The sequence below is a fragment of the Macaca nemestrina genome, chromosome 13 (assembly GCF_043159975.1).
Source record: "Macaca nemestrina isolate mMacNem1 chromosome 13, mMacNem.hap1, whole genome shotgun sequence".
Lineage (NCBI taxonomy): Eukaryota > Metazoa > Chordata > Mammalia > Primates > Cercopithecidae > Macaca > Macaca nemestrina.
Genome location: NC_092137.1, coordinates 69,589,467 through 69,610,587, shown reverse-complemented (window position 1 = coordinate 69,610,587; position 21,121 = coordinate 69,589,467). Strand labels below are relative to the sequence as shown.

At 39.1% G+C, this 21,121-nt stretch overlaps 1 protein-coding gene across 3 annotated transcripts in view; it reads left to right on the top strand.

Moving 5' to 3' along the window:
* LOC105465201 (glutamine--fructose-6-phosphate transaminase 1) overlaps window positions 1–21,121 on the top strand; it is a 67,634-nt gene that overhangs the window by 39,381 nt on the left and 7,132 nt on the right. For all 3 annotated transcript variants that reach the window (XM_011713478.3, XM_011713477.3, XM_011713476.3), the window contains 7 exons: window positions 1,923–2,086; window positions 4,274–4,369; window positions 8,033–8,130; window positions 11,640–11,760; window positions 12,142–12,299; window positions 20,038–20,152; window positions 20,399–20,526. In XM_011713478.3, the coding sequence (XP_011711780.1) occupies window positions 1,923–2,086; window positions 4,274–4,369; window positions 8,033–8,130; window positions 11,640–11,760; window positions 12,142–12,299; window positions 20,038–20,152; window positions 20,399–20,526 (880 nt within the window). The remainder of the gene's footprint in view (window positions 1–1,922; window positions 2,087–4,273; window positions 4,370–8,032; window positions 8,131–11,639; window positions 11,761–12,141; window positions 12,300–20,037; window positions 20,153–20,398; window positions 20,527–21,121) is intronic.

Below are 21,121 nucleotides of genomic sequence, written 5' to 3'. Positions count from 1 at the left end.
AGGCAACTATTTTAATTAAAGAAATATAGGTGACCATTTTGGAGATGGGGCTATAAGGACACTTTTTCTGTCATTTCAAAGAGTGTAGGTCAGTTTACCAAGAACACATATACTCCTTGAGACTTTTTCCAGTGTATTTATTTTAGAACTCTTACATTTTTTTCCTTCTTATTTCAGGAGCCTTATCTAGGTTTTGAAGGCAGGAGATTCTAGATTGAAGAGTAAAATGGCTTAGTTAGTATCCCAATTGTTATAGCATAGTTGCTAAACTATTGTAGTTTTAGTGTAATGTAGATACTCATATTTTACATTTGGAATTAATTTGCAGCATAATCACTTTTATAAAGGGATAGTAGTAGACTAAGACATTTTGAGAGAAAATGCAGGGGGATGTTTAAATGCATTTATAAATGAAATAGTAATGAGGATAAAATAAAATCACCCAAATTGCAAACAAGTATTTGAGTCATTCACTATACCTGAAAATAACAGAATATAATAAAAATGAGAAAATAATGCCATTTAGGGCATCAGGGAATGTATTATCTCAGTGGGAAAACAAGCTTTACTCTTTAATATTTTTACAGATGTGTAAGGTGTGTAGTCAGGGCTAAGATGTGTAAGATTACACAGTTGACAGTTACGGCTTAAATACACTGGAATTACAGAAACATATCAGCCTTTTCTCATTCATGTATACATTCATATTGAACACTCTGAGTGAAGCCATATGCTAACCTCAGGAGATAATGGTGAGTAAAAATAAAACTATTACTTGTCCTTAGAAGCTCTTCCTTAGTGAGGAGGCAAATTTTAAACAATGATCACACAAGTGTAGAATTCCAACTGTGACAAGAGCTGCAGAATGCTAGTAACAGGGTGATTTACCCTTGGTGGGTAAATTTCTTTAAGGAAATGATGTTTGAACCGAGAGTTAAGGAGAGATTAGGAGTTAATTAGGTTAAGAGGTAGAAGGAGGAACATTCATTTTTTGCAAATGGCTCAGCCTGTGAGAGTTTAGGATGGCTATGAGTGTGGCTGGAATAGAGAGAGTGAGAGGAAGCTTGGTGGAAGATGAAGCTGGAGAAGGAGGTATAGGGGTTACAGTAAGGCACTTTATTGTCTTTCTTTTTTTTTTTTTTTTTTTTTTGAGACAGAGTCTTGCTCTGTCGCCCAGGCTGGAGTGCAGTGGCCGGATCTCAGCTCACTGCAAGCTCCGCCTCCCGGGTTTACGCCATTCTCCTGCCTCAGCCTCCCGAGTAGCTGGGACTACGGGCGCCCGCCACCTCGCCCGGCTAGTTTTTTGTATTTTTTAGTAGAAGCGGGGTTTCACCGCGTTAGCCAGGATGGTCTCGATCTCCTGACCTCGTGATCTGCCTGTCTCGGCCAGTTTGTTGTCTTTCTAAGAGCCAAAGGGAAGCTGTCAAATGGTTTGTTGAGTGAAGGAGAAATCTTCATTGGAGTTGTTGCCTTTGATATCAGTTTTGGCAGAAATGGAGAATGGATGGAGAGAGATCAGAGACAAAGTGGGTGGACTAATTGGGAGATTGCTGCAGTGGTCCAGCCAAAGAACTGATGGGAGCTTGAATTTGTCTGGTGGTGGATATAGAAGCTTTGAGAGTATTTGGAAGTTAAAATTTCAGGACTTGGTAGTGGATAGAATGAGGAGGAAACAACCATGCTTTCTGGTCTAATCTATTTGGTTTAGGTTACTATGCAGAGATCCTTTTATTTTTTGTCCACAATGACCACCTTCCCCATACTTTCCTGTAGGGGATGGCATTAGTAACCAGAAAATTCTCCGAGATACTGCAGAGTGATAGAGTTTATATTGAAATTTGGTTCTTGTATCCAAATGATAGTTTCATTTATAGAGATGATCCTTGGTTATTGATTGTAATATCTCCTTGAAAATGTTATAGTGCTGTCATAGAACACACCAATCGCGTCATCTTTCTAGAAGATGATGATGTTGCAGCAGTAGTGGATGGACGTCTTTCTATCCATCGAATTAAACGAACTGCAGGAGATCACCCTGGACGAGCTGTGCAAACACTCCAGATGGAACTCCAGCAGATCATGAAGGGTAAAAGTTTTTGTCATGTTATAGCTTGCTGTCCTTAATGGAAAGAATATATTCTACTTCTTTTCCTAGCATATTGAATCTAGTAATGAATGGTGTGAGTGGAATCTTCCACATGATTAGGCAAAGGACAACCCTAGGAAAAGGGATGATTCTTTAGAGAAATTATCTGCTGTTTTTACAATCATCTTCAAACTAATTAATGATTTGTTTCTAACATTATAAAAAAGATTATTAACACTTGATACTTTAAAGATACTTTAGAAACATAAATATAGTTCATGTTCTGTTCCTTTTTATTCTCTTTGTGCTTTAGTTTTCTTATATATAACATGAGGATAATAGAGCCTAACTCATTAAGGTTGTTTTGAGGATTAAGAAGCTACTATATGGCTGGGTGCAGTGGCTCACACCTGTAATCTTAGCACTTTGGGAGGCCGAGGTGGGCGGATCACCTGAGGTGGGGAGTTTGAGACCAGTCTGGCCTTGCCAACGTGGAGAAACCCCAACTCTACTAAAAAATACAAAATTAGCCGGGTGTGGTGGCACATGCCTGTAATCCCAGCTACTCGGGAGGCTGAGGCAGGAGAATGGCTGAAACCCCGGAGGCAGAGGTTTCAGTGAGCCGAGATTGCGCCATTGTGCTCCAGCCTGGGCAACAAGGGCGAAACTCTGTCTCAAAAAAAAAAGAAGCTACTATATATAAAGTCCTTAAAACAGTGTCTGACACACTTAGTCGTATGTAATATTTGCTTCTGTTAAGTATTATAATTATTATTATACTGATGGGATTGTGGTAGGAATAGAAACTAACATTGGCCAGGCACAGTGGCTGATGCCTGTTATCTCAACTCTTAGGGAGGCCAAGGTAGGAGGATCACTTGAGCTCAGGAGTTTGAGACCAGCCTGGGCAACATAGTGAGATCCTGTCTCTACTAAAAATTAAAAAAAAAAAAGGTCGGGTGCAGTGGCTCATACCTGTAATCCTAGTACTTTGGGAGGCCGAAGCAGGCAGATTGCCTGAGCTCAGGAGTTCAAGACCAGCCTCAGCAACATAGCAAAACCCTGTTTCAACTGAAAATACAAAAAAAATTATGATCATGGTGACACGTACCTGTAGTCCCAGCAACTGGGGAGCCTGAGGTGGGAGAATCTTTTGAACCTGGGAGGCAGAGGTTGCAGTGAGGTGAGATTGTGCCACTGCACTCCAGCCTGGGTGACAGAGTGAGACTCTGTCTCAAACAAAACAAAACAAAACAAAACCATGAGCCGGGCATGATAGTGTGTGCCTGTGGTCCCAGCTACTAAGGTGGCTGAGGTGTGAGGATTACTTGAGCCCGGGAGATTGAGGCTGCAGTGAGCGGTGATTTTGCCACTTCACTTCAGTCTGGGTGACAGAGTGAGACCCTGTCTCAAAAAAAAAGTAAAAATAAGAAATAACATTTATTGCATGACTCTACATATATGTCAGATTTCTTGCTTTATTAATCCATACTGCAATCCATACTGTGAAGTAACTGGTCTCTTATTTTATAGATTAATAATTTCCCCAGCTTAGATAGTAAAGGATAGAACCGCAGTTTGAATGTAGGTTATACTCCAAAACTTAAAGCTTGTCTCATTTGACCTGGTGCGGTGGCTCACGCCTGTAATCCCAGCACTTTGGGAGGCTGAGGTGGGCGGATCATGAGGTCAGGAGTTCAAGACCAGCCTGGTCAGTATGGTGAAACCCTGTCTCTACTAAAAATACAAAAAATCAGCCTGGCGTAATGACACGCGCCTATAGTCCCAGTTACTCAGGAGGCTGAGGCAGGGGAATCAGTTGAATCCAGGAAGCAGAGATTGCAGTGAGCCTAGATTGCGCCACTCCACTTCAGCCTGGGTGATAGAGCGAGACTCCGTCTCAAAAAAAAAAGGCTTGTCTCTTTCACTTGTTTTGTTTTAACTGCACATTTCAAGTATGTAGTTAATTAAAAGTGACTTGTACTCTTACTTTTTTCCACATAGAGTAAAATATATTCACCCAATCTTTTAGGCAGTCATGTATAAATAAGTTTTCTATTGCATGACCTTTTGTTATATTTTATTTACCAAGATTTTATTAAAGGAGGGGGACTTTTGGTTGTTTACAAATCTTTTCTTATTCTTTGATTTGTTTTTGTTCTAATTATGTGATTTCTCTTACTGTAGGCAACTTCAGTTCATTTATGCAGAAGGAAATATTTGAGCAGCCAGAGTCTGTCGTGAACACAATGAGAGGAAGAGTCAACTTTGATGACTATACTGGTAATTACATATGAATTATTTTATTATTTCAGTGTCTCTTGTAGGAGGTGCCATTAACAACCTGAAAGTTCATTGCCCTTAATAGCCATGTAGAACAGCTACAGCTGTCAGCCGTCAGTGGAGCCCAGCCATCTTGGAAAAAGTTCTTTAGTGTATTATTCTACCTATATGAGATATCTAGAATAGTCAGATTCTCAGAAACAGAAAGTAGATTAATGGTTACCAGGGGCTGTGGGGAGGGGAAATGGGGAGTTACTATTTAAAGGGTACAGAGTTTCAGTTGTGGGATGATGAAATTACAGAGATGGATTGTAGTGATGGTTGCACAATAATGTGAATGTGCTTAATGCCACTGAATTGTACATTTAAAAATAGTTAAAATGGTAAATTTTATGTGTAGATCACCCATTGTGTACCAGGGACTGTCCTAGGTACTGTGAATTCTAAGAAGAATGAGACCTGATCCCGTTGCTGGGCAGCTTACATGTATCTGCCTAGTCTAGGTTTCCTTTCTGAGTGTATAAGTAAGTAAAAGTGTGAACTTCCCCAGAGGTCTTTCAGGTGTTTGCATGATGCCTTTGGATATCCTGTACCCTCCTGCATTTTTAAGGTAAAGGTGAGAGTACAACACCTTTGTTTTTTTGTTTTTTTTTTTTTTAGGATGGAGTTTCGCTATTGTTGCCCAGGCTGGAGTGCAGTGGTGCCATCTTGGCTCACCACAGCTGTCACCTCCCGGGTTCAAGCGATTCTCCTGCCTCAGCCTCCCAAGTAGCTGGGATTACAGGCATCCACCACCAGAGGAATCGTATCTGCCTCTGTAGACAGAGAGGGTTGTTGAAGATGGTTGAGCTAGAGGAACTGGGAGAACAGCAGTAAATTCTTTTATGGTACTTATGGAAATGAGGCCAGGAAAAAGATTTATAGGGGAAGAAAATGAGAAAATGAGACAAACTTTGGGAAGTTCACGGTTTTAAAAAGTACTTTTGGCTGGATGCAGTGGCTCATGCCTGTAATCCCAGCACTTTGGGCACTCAAAGCGGGAGGATTGCTTGAGCTTAGGAGTTCTAGACCAGCCTGACCTCGTTTTTACTAAAAATTTTTTAAAAAATTAGCTGGGTGTGGTGGTGGGTGCCTATAGCCCTGGCTACTGAAGAGCCTGAGGTGGGAGGATTGCTTGAGCCCTGTAGATTGAGGCTGCAGTGAGCTCTGACTCCAGCACTGCACTGCAGCCTGGTTGAAAGACCTGTCTCAAAAAATAAATAAATACATAAAGAGTGCTTATATCTGTATTATGTACATAAAAGTTCTATAATAAAACAGGATAGCTGTCATCTTTTTTGTTGTTAGGATGAGGAGATTGAGGCTTTCAGTTTGCCAAAGGTCACATTGTTAGTCATTTATTGAACCAAACTAGTTCCCATGTATACATTGTTCTAAGTGCTCTCCATCCCCTCCCCTGTCCATCAGGCATTCTTTCTTTTGCCTGTAGTGATGGCCTACCTCATCTCAACAGGGATCAGGCTTTTCTCAAAAGCATCAAATTTAGAGCTTTGGACAGCTCCTTTCAGAACTATCCCAACTCTCCTTAGCCACCAGATATTTCTAGGACTAATATTAAGGAAACACTGTGGCCAGCTAATCTCACTGGCTTACATCCATGTCATTCTTTGTCATCATCTGCAGTACAGGTCTTTCTGGTAGTTGGTCTGCCTTTTTTTTTTTTTTCTTTGCTTTTATGTTGAGTCTTTGCCTTTGATTGACCCTGATCAAGCCCTTTACTGTTGTTTCCTTTCTTCCCAGACATTTGTAATTAATGCCAAGGTCTGTGGAAAACACTGTAGGCAGAGGTACGCAAACAGGCTTGGTCTAGTGCAGGAACAGCAAGAAAAGGCCAGTCTGGCTGGTGTGGCCTGAGTGAGAGGGGATGTGCTAGGGTATTAGGTCAGAGTAAGCAGGAGACAGGTCGTATGGGACTTGAAGGCCAAAGTAAGTAGTTTGGATTTGATTATAAATTATTTGGGAAGCTAGTAATACTTTTTATTTTGTTTGGTTTTGTTTCCTACTTGCTAATTTTTAAAAATAGAGAAACATACCTTCTTTCATTATTGAAATTCAAAAAGGAGAACATATAATTATTCAAAAGATAAAAAGTAAAACACGTACCTTGGTTTTATAGTATAACTAAGATAAAAAAGAAGATGGGCTGGCTGGGCACGGTGGCTGACACCTGTAATCCCAGCACTTTGGTAGGCCAAGGTGGGTGGATCACAAGGTCGGGAGTCCAAGACCAGCCTACCCAACATGGTGAAACCCTCTCTACTAAAAATAGAAAAAAATGAGCTGGGCATGGTGGCTTGCGCCTGTAATCCCAGCTACTAAGGAGGCCGAGGCTGGAGAATCGCTTGAACTTGGGAAGCGGAGGTTGCAGTGAGCCGATACTGCACCACTGCACTCCAGCCTGGGCTACAGAGCAAGACTCTGTCTCAAAAAAAAAAAAAAAAAAAAGGGGGAGTTGAAGAGAGCAGGGGCAGAGTAGACAGACTGAAAATGGTTCAGAGAGAGCAGCAGGATGAGGCCCACGAGGAGGTACCTGTCATTCTCCTCAGCCAGATTTGGAACTGTTTGAGTCCAGAAGCTCTCAGTGCCTTGACCACTGTATTTACTTGGAGGGTGCTTAGGGAATTTTAGTTGAGCAGTTGAATGAATGTTGAATGGGAATTTCTCACAGGTAGAAAACTAGCCTGTGTGGAAGGATTTCTGGACAAGACACATGGAGAACAACATATAAATAGCTATAGAAACTGAAAACGAAAAAGAGGACAGACTTCATTGGAGGGTCTTTATGTTTTTAAAGGATCACTGTAAAAGATCCTTCTGGTAGCATATGGAGAGCAGACTCCAGGAGGTGGAGAACAGAAGAGAGAATTGGAGAATATTGCTGTTGTCCAGGGAGAGATGTTAGGTTTGAAGATAAATGTGGAGGGATCAGAACAATCAAGCATTTTGACTGAAGCATTAGGGGAATGAGGATGGCAAAGACTGAGAGAGAGTGGGTTTCTGTTACTCTACAGAGCACCTTTCTGGGCACCAGAGGGGAAATAAACGTAACTGAGATCATGTTTTTCCCAGACAGGTTTATTGAGACATAATTAGATATAATAAAATTCATCATTCCTAGTATAAAACTCTAAGTTTGACAAACCTCTACAACATAGTCATAATTATAACCTCTACAAAGTCAAGATGTAGAACAGTTCTGTCACTCCAAAAATTTCCTCGCACCCTATTGTTGTCAACGCCTCCTCCAGCTCCAGCCCTCAACATCTAATGGTCTGTTTTCTGTGTCCCTCTACTTTTGCCTTTAAGATAACTTTCAAAGAGAAGAACGTAAAAATGACTGACTAAGGTAGAATGTAATAAATACTGTAATTGTGTGGGGATGTAGAGAGGTGAGTAAGGTCAGTTACAAGTTTGGGGGGCCCAGTTAAGTTGTGACTTATTTAATTTACTTTTCAAAATTACAGAGAACTGTGCTTTCCAAGAGGAATATTCTTTAAAACAGCCATATTCTTTATCATATTGGCAGTGGATACTCATAAAATGCGATTGCCTAGTTCACATGGTTCTTTGCTAAATAATTATATACACAAACTTTTATTTCAGTGAATTTGGGTGGTTTGAAGGATCACATAAAGGAGATCCAGAGATGCCGGCGTTTGATTCTTATTGCTTGTGGCACAAGTTACCATGCTGGTGTAGCAGTAAGTGCTTTTTAAAGTTTTAATTATGTTGAATATTAGAGAATATCTATAGACCAAGTAGTAGCTCTAATAACATACTATGTAAAACTATCGTTTGTTAATGTGTTATCTTTTCACTTTTGTGATAAAAACAGAAGGTAAGGGGAGAAATTTACCAGCTGCTTGGAATTATTTATCAATGGAAGATCTGTAGAAAAGGTCCCTAGATACACAGATAGACCTTCTGCAACAGACTTCATGAAAGGCCAAGACGGGAAAAGTTTTCCGTGCTGTCCTAGACTTGTAGCCTAGGGAGCTTGCCTATATATATAAGAGCAGTCATTGGGTTTTGCTTAGCGTTGTTCACTTGCCCTAGACAGATGGCCTATATCATGTGTAAACCTCAATGCAGTTTTACTTTGTGGGCACATTACTGCAAAGAAAGGCAGTCTGCCTTTTTTTTTTTTAAATCAGATTTTATTCTTTAAATTGTTCTTTTAGAAGCTGAAATTCAGTATCAAAAACGTGTATTGTCAGTGCAGAAGCATAGGTATATGAGGGTATTTCCACATGTAGTTTCCTTAGAAGGAGAGAGTTTACGTGCTGCTGATGTCAACTCTTATAAACAGAAGGCCTTTACATTCAATTTCTGCTTTTAGGATTGATTTCCAAAGTTCACGACATAATTTTTTTATTTGCTGAGTCATAAATATTTATTAGGAGCCATTTATTTAAGCAGTGAGTGAAACTATCCGGTCACCTGCCCTTGCATCTCAACAAACTTTGCTCTTTTCAAAGACTACACCATATACCTCCTCCCCTCCTCCCCTAAAATTATATGGTCCTAAACAGAAAGTCTATGTAATATTGAAGGGTAGAGGTCTGAAAAAGTGATTGTTTTGTCCAGGTGCAGTGGCTCACACCTATAATCCCAGTGCTTTGGAAGGGCAAAGTGGGAGGATTACTTGACACCAGGAGTTTGAGCCTGGGTAACATAGCGAGACCCTGTCTCTACCCAAAAAAAAAAAAAGATTACCGGGGTGTGGTGGCAACTCCCTGTACTCCTAGCTACTTGGGAGGCTGAGGCAGGAGGATCGCTTGAGTCGAGAAGGTGAGGCTGTGAGCCTAGACTGCACTGCTGCACTCCAACCTGGGGGACAAAACCAGGCCCTGTCTCAAAAAAAAAAAAATATTTTGAACACGGGAAGAAGAAAGACGTAAACACGTTACTGGTGGCTTAGATCTATTACTGAATGAGCCCTCTATTCAGAAATAGCAAATTTAATTAAATGCTTCATCTAATGCTAAGACAATTTTGGGGCAGCAGTTATATGCTCTGTTAGCATTCTCTAAGATTTTTTGTTGTTTTGTGGATACCAAGACTACTATAGTTAACAAACATTAGAAATCCCCCTGTGGTTTATCAGACAAAATAGTAACATTTATTTTATCCTGTTTTACATTTTTGTTGTTGTTTCATGACACATTTGCATGTTTTTTTTTTTAGTATCTCTCTCTGTCCTGAATAATAACTGACTACACTCTAGTCATTCTTAACCCATTTATGCCAGAGGTTGCAAAATTTGTTTGTGAAAAATCAGACTTTGGCCATGACCTTGAGTAGTAGGATATAAATAACTCCCACAAGCTTAGTGTTCCAATGATGGAACACTAGGCATAAATGATTTAAGTATGGCCTACTTAGTATGCTTTTCAAAATTTTAATTTTCTCTAGGTTTTGTAGTTGCATTCAGTGGAATTTATAGCATTAAGTTACTCTATTGTGATGGAAATATGTCATTTTGTGTATTTATAAAAAATTGTTTGCAGCTGGGTGCAGTGTTGTGTGCCTGTAGTTCCAGCTACTCAGAAGCTGAGGCAGGAGGATCACTTGAGACCAGGAATTCGAGGCTACAGTGCCCTATAATTATACCTCTGAATAGCTACTACACTCCAGCCTGAGCAACAAACCAAGACCCCATCTTTAGCCAAAAAAAAAAAAAAGTTGCCCCAACTAAAAGAATAAACTATTAATTAGCACAGATAAATCTTGAGATTACTTTTTTGGGGTTTATTACTTTTAAATATCTGGTAAGCCTCCAGATTTCTATCTTTCTCTGTTCTTTCCCCATCTTTTTATTTTGAAGAATATGATTCCAGTGTAACATTTATATTATAAACTGGGTGAAAAGGTTTGGTTTACATTTATTTGTAGGAAAACATTTAGCATTTTAGTGTCAGTAACTTAATGTATAATGAATAAAATATATTAGTGGAAAAGAACAATAAAAGGAGCATTTTATCTTCAATGACTTTCTTTACATGATGTAATATTGTTAAAAAATGCCAAATCAAAGTTATTTAATATTTTTTGGGGAACCAGATAAAACGATTCTGCTCAAATTTGCGGGCAAGCTCAAGTTAAAGGGCTATGAAATAATGGCACCTTTAAGTTCTTTATTGCTGAGAAGGAGGAAAGCTGAGATGGGTGAGAGATGGGCAGGACCACTTGCCTGAAGAGGCTGGTGAAAGGCTGTCAGGATAGGTGAGCTCTAGAGTTAGAATTAAAGCAACACTAAATGTATACATTGGTTGAGCTTAAAGTTTTTGCTGCCTAAAAGTTAATTTTTCTGTTGTTTTTGATTTTCTGATGTTTAGTGTAAAAATAATTAGAATGGAAATTTACTGAAATGAAGGTTAAGCTACCTTTTGCACAGAGGAATACTGCTCCCTACTTCATTCCCTCTACCCCATCCCACAAAGGTTGAAAATAGCCTTCTTAAACAAGATTTCTAAAATATATTGACTACTTTTGGGAAATGGTCCTATTTATGAATACATTGTATTTTTAAAGTGTTTAATTTTTCTCTCTATATTTGTACATCTGTTATCTGATTTGAAAACCCTCGCTGACATGGGTATTACATGAATTTTCATTTTAAAGATTAGGAATTGGGTAGTTAGAGATAACATACAAGCTGACTCAGAACCATGCCCTTTCCACTTCTCACAATGTTTTATATGTATGAGTATGTTTCTTTATATGAATGTATGTGGCCAGGAGCGGTGGCTGACGCCTGTAATCCCAGCAGTTTGGGAGGCCGAGGTGGACAGATCATGAGGTCAGGAGATCGAGACCATCCTGGCCAACATGGTGAAACCCTATCTCTACTAAGCTGGGTGTGGTGGCGTACGCCTGTAGTCCCAGCTACTCAGGAGGCTGAGGCAGGAGAATCGCTTGAACACAGGAGGCTGAGGTTGCAGTGAGCTGAGACTCCGTCTCAAAAAAAAAAAAAAAAGGAATGTATACATAGTTGTTTAAAGAGACTGATGGTAAAATGTTAGCTGTGCTTATCTCAATTGGTAGGATTTTGATTTTTTTAAAAAATATTTTAATCTAGGTTGTTTTTATTTTCTAACATGTCATTTTTGTAATCAGAAAAAGCAAAAACTATACATTGAATCCAAAGAAGTCCAATGAAAGAGTATTTGAAGGAAACTTCTGTGACCAAGTAATCTTTTCTCTGCAGACACGTCAAGTTCTTGAGGAGCTGACTGAGTTGCCCGTGATGGTGGAACTAGCAAGTGACTTCCTGGACAGAAACACACCAGTCTTTCGAGATGATGTTTGCTTTTTCCTTAGTCAATCAGGTGTGTTAATTTTAAAGACTTAAAGGGAAGGAAAGTGATTCTTTTCATAATTCTAGCATATCTTGGCAAAAGCTGATATTTAAAGATAAACTGGCATTGCAGATGACTTGACGAACACAGATTTATTTTAATATTACATAATTCTTTATGAATTAGTAAAAATGAACACCTTTTATGTTCAAAGAGCTGGATTTTCAGTGACAGAAGGGAGATGCTGACAAGCCCATATTAAAGTTTTATAAATTTATTAAATGGATGTTTTGTATTTTATTTAAAACAAGTAATATTGTTGAAAGTGTGGTCAATTTGTTTTTGCTGCTAAGAAACAGCATATGCTAAAACTGTTCTGTATGTGTTATGCTTGTCCTACTTTTTGCACAGGTGAGACAGCAGATACCTTGATGGGTCTTCGGTACTGTAAGGAGAGAGGAGCTTTAACTGTGGGGATCACAAACACAGTTGGCAGTTCTATATCACGGGAGACAGATTGTGGAGTTCACATTAATGCTGGTCCTGAGATTGGTGTGGCCAGTACAAAGGTAAATTCTTGACTCATTTCTCTGATGATTATTTAATCATAGTGTCAGTGAAGCAGACTAGTCTATAGACTAGTCTGTGTCTTATTTTTTTTAACAGTTACAGAACTCACACATTTTACTAATCATTGTAAATACTGTAGGACTTAAGGGTCAGTTAGATAAAAGACTTGTCATTCTCTCCCTCCTCCTAATCTTAGAGTTTAAAAGGGACTTATGTATATAATGTAAGTCCATTTTGAAAAGGTCTCTGCTGGCTATCCTTGTCTATCACTTACTGCCCTCCTGCTAGGCACAGTAAGATACATAACAAGTATATAACATCCTCTTCTTTTATGAAGTATAGTCTGGAATTCGAAAAGTAACAAATTAGAAACATCCACTTGAACCATTTTTGGAATTTTTATTTACCTATTTATGGTTTCTAATAAATAATGTAAAAATGTACATACTACCTCTGAAAATTTGTAAGGAGGAATACACCTTTGGTATACAATTTGGCAAGTGCCGGGCACGGTGGCTCACGCCTGTAATCCCAGCACTTTGGGAGGCTGAGCTGGGCAGATCACTTGAGCTCAGGAGTTCAAGACCAGCCTGGCCAACATGGTGAAACCCCGTCTCTACTAAAAATACAAAAATTAGCCAGGTGTGGTAGTACGTGCCTGTAATCCCAGCATACCCGGGAGGCTGAGGCAGGAGAATCACTTGACCCTGGGAGGTGGAGGTTGCAGTGAACCGAGATCATGCCACTGCACTCCAGCCTGGGTGACAGAGCGAGAGTCCATCTAAAAAAAAAAAAAAAAATTAAAATTTGGCAATTAAAAAAAATTTTTTTAATGAGTATTGTATGACAGTATCTGTTTCTCTTTAGATATTGCTCTGGGGAGGTTTAAAGGTGCTGTCTTGTTTTTTGAAAGCCTAGTAAGACTACTTTGCTCTTTGGAATTGGAATATGCATAAATTTAGGAGGCTAATAAAAATAGGAAATCTTAGAAAGTTGTATAAATATAAGAGATGTTATCCCTCCACAGGTGTTTTTGGCGGTTTTAGGTTTGTTTGTTATTTAGAGACAGGGTCTTGTTTTGTCACCCAGGCTGGGGCTGGAGTGCAGTGACAGGAATCATAGCTCCCTGCAGCCTCAGATTCATGGGCTCAAGTGATCTCTGCCTCAGCCTCCTGAGTGGCTGGAACTACAGATGCACCACTGTGTGTGGCTAGTTTTTTTTGTTTTTTGTTTTTTGTTTTTTAAAGACCGGGTCTTTCTATGTTGCCCAATGTGTTACTTTTTATGATTTCACATTTTTGTTTTCTCAGTATTTTTCTGCTTAAGTTTGATATTTCTTGCTGATTATCTAATAAGATGTTGGGGTATTGGTGGATTTGAGTTTAATTAAAGAATTGTGGAAGACAATGTTAAGGTGTGCATAACCGCATTTGAGTTTTTCCCTCAAAGATTCTCATAGAGAATTTTTTGTAGAAAGTTTGTGATTCTTACATAAAAATTCTTCTTTTCTTTTCCTTTTTTTTTGGAGATGGAGTCTCAATCTGTTGGCTAGGCTGGAGTGCAGTGGCGCGATCTCAGCTCACTGCAACCCCCACCTCCTCGGTTCAAACGATTCTTCTGCCTCAGCCTCCCAGGTAGCTGGGATTATAGGCACCTGCCACCACACCTGGCTAATTTTTGTATTTTTAGTAGAGATGGGGTTTCACTGTGTTGGCCAGGCTTGTCTCGAACTTCTGACCTCAAGTGCTCTGCCTGCCTCGACCTCCCAAAGTGCTGGAATTACAGGCATGAGCCACTGTATCTGGCCCTTTTTTTTTGAAACAGGGTCTCTCCTCTCTGTCATCCAGGGTAGATAGAGTGCAGTGGTGCAGTCATGACTTACTGCAGCCTGGGCCTTCCCAGCCTCAGGCAATCCTCCCACCTCAGCCTCCTGAGTAGCTGGAACTACAGGTACAGGCCACCACCCATGCCTGGCTAATTTTTGTATTTTTTTGTAGAGACGGAATTTTACCATGTTGCCCAGGCCAGTCTCTAACTCTTGGGTTCAAATGATCTGCCTGCCTTCGCCTCCCAAAGTGCTGGTGTTATAGGCATAAAAACTCTTGAGTGAGATTTTTATTTCTTGGGTATTTTGATATTGCTAACACTATAATTTACAGAGTGCTAAAACTTGAATTTTCTCCATGTGGTAATTAAAATGTGTTACATGTTTGTACTTGGGTTTCCATCCTGTTGCTGAGTAAATGACAGCCACCTTTAGTAGCACTTAACGATTTGATTAGGGGATTGGAATCTCAGAGCCTCTTTATTTATAACAGATTGTGAAACAAGGGCTACAACGTGGTGTATGTGGGGTATGGGATTGTTTGATTGGATGGATGCCATTGACTTAATCTTTTCTGGAATTGTGAGCTGCCAAGGGAAATATATATATTTTATATTTCTCATTCCTTTGTTTATGAGACACCTGTTATCCTGGCACTTTGGGTGGCTGAAGTGGGAGGACAACTTGAGGCCAAGAGTTCAAGACCAGCCTGGGCAACATAGTGAGACCTCATCTCTATAAAAAATTCAAAAATTAGCAGGGCATGGTGGTGCATGCCTGTAGTCCCAGCTATTCAGGAGGCTGAGGCAGGAGGATCCCTTGTGCCCAGGAGTTTGAGGCTGCAGTGAGCCATGAGCATACCACTACACTCTAGCTTGGATGACAGAGTGAGACCCTATCTTAAAAAAAATAATAATACATTAGCATTGGTATACCCACCATCTAGCTTCTACCATAGCATATTCACCAATTTTAAGTGTACAGTTTTAGTGAATTCATTTGGCTGTGCAACTGTTATCACAATCCAGTTTTAGAAGATGATCACCTGAAATATTCCTTTGTGTTTCTTTATAGTCAATCCTCACGCCTACCCTCCAGCCTCATACTCAGGAACTACTGTTTTCTCTTGCTGTATTGTGGCATTTTCCAGAAAATTCTTGTAAATGGAGTTGTATAACACGTTTTGTATGTCTAGCTTCTTTCATTTAGCCCGAAGTTTGTTTTTTAAATAAAACCAGTTAAATTTAGCAGTGAGGTATTGTATACCAACTTTAGTAACGCTAATGAGTTCTGATGACCCTCTGCTGTTGGACCAGCTGAGCCTAAAGTTTTTGAGATTTGTTCGTGTTGTTATTTGTGTCAGTAGTTCGTTCTTACTGCATTTTTAAAAAATATCTTTTTATTTTAAAATAACTATACAGGAAGTTGCAAAGATAGTACGGAGAAGTCTTATGTACTTTTCACCCATTACCCGCAATGGTTACCACATGTATAAGACAAATTAGCGTCTTTTTAGTACAGACTTTAATTTTTTTCAAAAATGACTCTTAAAAAATTTAGTAAGTATGGCAATTTAGTATTACTTTCATTTTTCTTGGGTTCTAAAGTAATTTTATTCAACTGTCTTAGACATTTTGGGTTTAGCTACTTACAATACGTTTTGGGTTATTTAGTCACAGACCATTCCAGATGGCAAATAAAAGTTTTTATGTTAATGGATGTTGAAAAAAGTTGATTATTATTACTATGATTATTATTGTTATTTTGAGATGGAGTTTTGCTCTTGTTGCCCAGGCTGGAGTGCAGTGGTGTGATCTCTGCTCACTGTAACTTCTGCCCTCCGGTTTCAAGCGATTCTCCTGCCTCAGCCTCTTGAGTAGCTGGGATTACAGGTACCCGCCACCACACCCGGCTAATTTTTGTAGTTTTAGTAGAGACTGGGTGTCACCATGTTGGCCAATCTGGTCTCAAACTCCTGACCTCGTGATCCACCCACCTTGGCCTCCCAAAGTGCCGGGATTGCAGGCGTGAGCCACCGCGCCTGGCCAAATAGTTAATTATTGATCCTAATCCGTGGGCCCAGTGATGGAGCTAGTAGAATTCTGTGATCTTGCTTATAAATTCTCAACTTTGCCTGAAAAACTGTCAGGATTAGAGGGATCTTACTGAGTTTCTCATAGTGTCAGACCATGGATAATTTGATACCTCTGGAGTAATTGATGGGTATAAATGGTAGGTTCAGCAGTTTTTATATGTTATTGCAGGTGTTTAGAATTTCACCAAAGTGCTGACTTTTGTTGATTTAAAAAAAATAAAAATGTAACTTTGTTTTTGGCTGAACAAAAAGAAAAACCAAGTTTAACATTTCAGAGTCAGCATTTTCCTGGTAAACTCTTTGAAACCTCAGTAGATTCTAAATGTAGGGTATAGCTTCTTTTTCCTCATAATTGGTTTCCTAGTATGTATTGATGAAATTAAAAATATGAAATTGAAATTAGAAATTAAACTGTAATAGCAATGCAATGGAAAAACATATGGATTAAAGTTGCTCTGTTTAATATTTGTACTTAAAAACTAGTGTTCAGATGGTTTCAGTTCAAACAAATAAACACTAGTTTGTAGAATAACATTTTTAGTTATGGGCTACAGGAACTGGAATACTCATTATCTGATCAGTTTGGATTGGAAACAGTTTAAGTATCCCAGGGGTCCAAGATACCTCTGACCTGGTAGTATATTTTGTGATTAGTTGATTTATTGAAAGTAAACCACAGTAGGAAGAAGTAGACTGGAAGAGACTGGAATTTAGAGTATAGATGTGCTCATTAGTCTTGGAGGTGGAGGACTTCAAATTCACTTTAGTATTATGGGAAAAGATTAGAATCTGCTGGTAGAATATAATAGGTGTACAGGGAGGCAGTTGTGGAGGACCATGTGAGCAGCTGGAGGCTGGGAAGTCCAGCAAGAGGAAACAGGGAGTCTCATTTAACTATTGGGATGATAGGGAGTTACCAGACTGTGATTTTATTATAGAGGGAGTCTCATTATCCACATCATGCCAGGAAATCACTAATGGACTAATCCCTTATCAAGAGAAGAGTAATAGAAATTCAGCATATAATCCATGTGCACGCGCATGCGCGCGCGCACACACACACACACCCCTTAGAATAAATTTCCTGAAGCTAAAAGTAAAACACTGTAACTGATAACAGCACAATAACCTACTGTTTTAATAAAAGAGATGTAAGTAAAAACCTCAAATATCTGAAACATAAAAATGTTTTTCTTAATAACTATTGGTTAAAAAAAAATCAGAACTACCATTAAGAAAAATTTACTAGGCCGGGCGCGGTGGCTCAAGCCTGTAATCCCAGCACTTTGGGAGGCCGAGACGGGCGGATCACGAGGTCACGAGATCGAGACCATCCTGGCGAACACGGTGAAACCCCGTCTCTACTAAATAGTACAAAAAAACTAGCCGGGCGAGGTGGCGGGCGCCTGTAGTCCCAGCTACTCGGGAGGCTGAGGCAGGAGAATGGCGTAAACCCGGGAGGCGGAGCTTGCAGTGAGCTGAGATCCGGCCACTGCACTCCAGCCTGGGCGACAGAGCAAGACTCCGTCTCAAAAAAAAAAAAAAAAAAAAAAAAGAAAAACTTACTAGAGGCCAGGCGTGGTGGCTCACGCTTGTAATCCCAGCACTTTGGGAGGCCAAGGTGGACGGATCACTCGAGGACAGGAGTTCAAGACCAGCCTGGCCAACATAGTGAAACCCTGTCTCTACTAAAAAAATACAAGAAAATTAGCTGGGCATCATGGCGGGTGCCTGTAATCCCAGCTACTTGGGATGGCTGAGGCAGGAGAATCACTTGAACCCAGGAGGCTGAGGTTGCAGTGAACCAAGATCACGCCATTGCAATCCAGCCTGGGCAACAAGAGCACAACTGTGTCCCCCCCGCCCGCAAAAAAAAGACTTACTAGAAAAAAGTAAACAATGAATAATAGAGGTAAAAATTTAGAGCGTGTGGCCAAAGTGATAAATAGAGGTAAATTGCATTAAATTCCTAGCACAAATTGAAGAAAATACTATATTTTTAAATGGAAAGATTGTAAAGAAATGACGTATCTCGGGATAGAATTAGTGTTCCTTCAACTTGCGCTAAAATTAATTTCAAACAGACTAAAAAAAAGGAACAATGAAAACAACAGAAGTAAGAAAATTTAATAATACTTAGCTTATGTTAGGATATGGAAGGATTATCTGAGTCTAAAAATTATGTCAACACCAATATAAAAGGTCAGTCCATGATGAGAAAAAATATTTGAGACATAACAATAACTACCTTCTTAAAACCAATTTGAAAAAAACTCAAGTTGAAAAACAGGTGAGGAACAACAAAGTCAGTTGTCAAAAGAGAAAATATAAATGGTCAACAAACATGAAAAAAGAGCTTAGTTTTAGGATTCAAGATATGTATGTTAAAATAGTACTGAAGGTTCATTGTCCAGCAGTCAAAATGGTAAAAATTTGCTAAAGAGATAATTCTCAACATTTCACAGTACTTGACAAACCAGGCACATCTCACATTCACATAAAGTTAGGAAGAATGAAAATAGTGTTGGCAGTAGGATTGTGAGTTTTAAAATATGTACAATTCTGTATCCTAAGAAAATAATTGTCTTTTAGTTCAAGCTGTCATCAATAAAATTTATAGTACATTTTGAGCCTGTATATCCAGGCATTATACAGAACTGAATGTGTTACATTTGTCTCATTTAATTGTCATGATAATCTTATAAGTGTCAGGTGCATTTAACAGATGGGGTATCTGAGGCCTAAAGAGATGAAAACTGATCAAGGTTATAATGTAACTTGACAGTTCAGTTTTGGGAATACACTTGTACTATTATTTACGAGTGAAAGCAAGTTATAAAATTGTACCTGCTAGTAATTAATTTTCTTAACTATGTAAAGAAAAAGAAAAACAGTAAAAACTTTAAGGCAGTATTCACAAGTGTTATTAATAGCATATTATTAATGTAATTATATTAACAGATGAGAGTAAAGATAATTTTACTTTTCAACAATTGTACTTTCTTTCCTTTTTTTTTTTTTTGATGCCAAACTTAAAAAATAAAACTGGGAGTGAGGAACAGCCAATAGGCAAAGGTGAAAATCAAAAAGCAATTAAAAAAAAAAATCCAACAATACCAGTGCAAGTACTCCAAGGAGAGTTTATCAAGTACTTGCCTTTTGACTTACACCAAAAACTAAATTTGGTTAGGCACATGCTGATTTACTCATCTTTTCCTTCCTTTCTTAGGGATATTAGGAATTTTATAAGCATTCAATGGATTTATAAGGCGTTTGGCTTTTGTATCTAAGAAATAAAGGTTATGTCATTTGTTCAAAATTCAGAAAAGGAGAATAGTGATTTCCTAAGTACTGACTCAGTTCACTGTTACTAAGGTAGTTACATTTATTTTTTTATTTTATTTTTGTTTTTGGAGACAGGGCCTCCCTCTGTCGCAGGCTGCAGTGCTGTGGTGCGATCCTGGCTCACTGCAATCTCTGCCTCCTGGGCTCAAGTGATCCTCCTGAGTAGCTGGGACCACAGGTGTGCACCACCACACCCAGCTAATTTTTAAATTTTTTTTTAGAGACAGGGTTTTGCTATGTTGCCCAGGCTGGTCTCGAACTCCTAAGCTCAAGCGATCCACCCACCCAACCTTCCAAAGTGCTGAGATTACAGGCGTGAGCCACCGTGCTTGGCCCTAACGTAGTTTTAAAAGATAGAGAATGTATACCATAAAACCAATGGGAATTTTATTTTCAGCTTTTTAAAATTAAAAGTTCTAAATTCTTAAGATGCGGCTGCAACTAATTGTCTTGCTTTTTTGTGATGTTTCAGGCTTATACCAGCCAGTTTGTATCCCTTGTGATGTTCGCCCTTATGATGTGTGATGATCGGATCTCCATGCAGGAAAGACGCAAAGAGATCATGCTTGGATTGAAACGGCTGCCTGGTACAAAGATACTCATATATTATACTTTTGTTGTCCTAAGGGAGTGGGTAATAGGTAAAATTCTCTTCTTATCCTTGAAGCAAGTCAATAAGATCTTTCTACTTTTGCTCTGATGTATTAAAAAAACCCCATACTGATTGATAGCACAGAGGAATAGAAACACTGGTCTTTTGTTGGTTGTTACCAATATATTGTTATTTTATTTGTTTGGTTTATTGTCCTTTTTTTGCTAATATTACTTCTTAGATTTGATTAAGGAAGTACTGAGCATGGATGATGAAATTCAGAAACTAGCAACAGAGCTTTATCATCAGAAGTCAGTTCTGATAATGGGACGAGGCTATCATTATGCTACTTGTCTTGAAGGGGCACTGGTAAGTTTTCTCATTTCTAATTAATATCAGTCCATTGACTTGCAGACCTGACACATAGTCATACTTTTACATTAAATGAATGAAACAGGTAGAATTTTTAAAAATGCTTCTATATTTATGCATTGTGGTCTGTTTACTTTGAGAAAGTGCAACAGAGAACTCTGTTCAGAAGTGAAAATCAAAAAGAGTACATTTTAGCATGATAAACTTGGATTTAGCAAGTAACTTGGGTTAATTTGTTCAAATATGAATAAGGATTAAATTCTGTAGATAAGAAATTTAATTGAGGTCAGGCTGGGCACAGTGGCTCACATCTATAATCCCAGCACTTTGGGAGGACGTGGCAGGTAGGTCACTTGAAGTCAGAAGTTCGAGACCGGCCTGGCCAACATGGTGAAACCCCATCTCTACTAATAATACAAAAACATTAGCTGGATGTGGTAGCACATGCCTGTAATCCCAGCTACTTGGGTGGCTGAGGCGGGAAGATCACTTGAACCTAGGAGGTGGAGGTTGCAGTGAGCTGAGATCATACCACTGTACTCCAGCCTGGGCGATAGAACGAGACTCTGTCTTTAAAAAAAAAAAAAAAAGA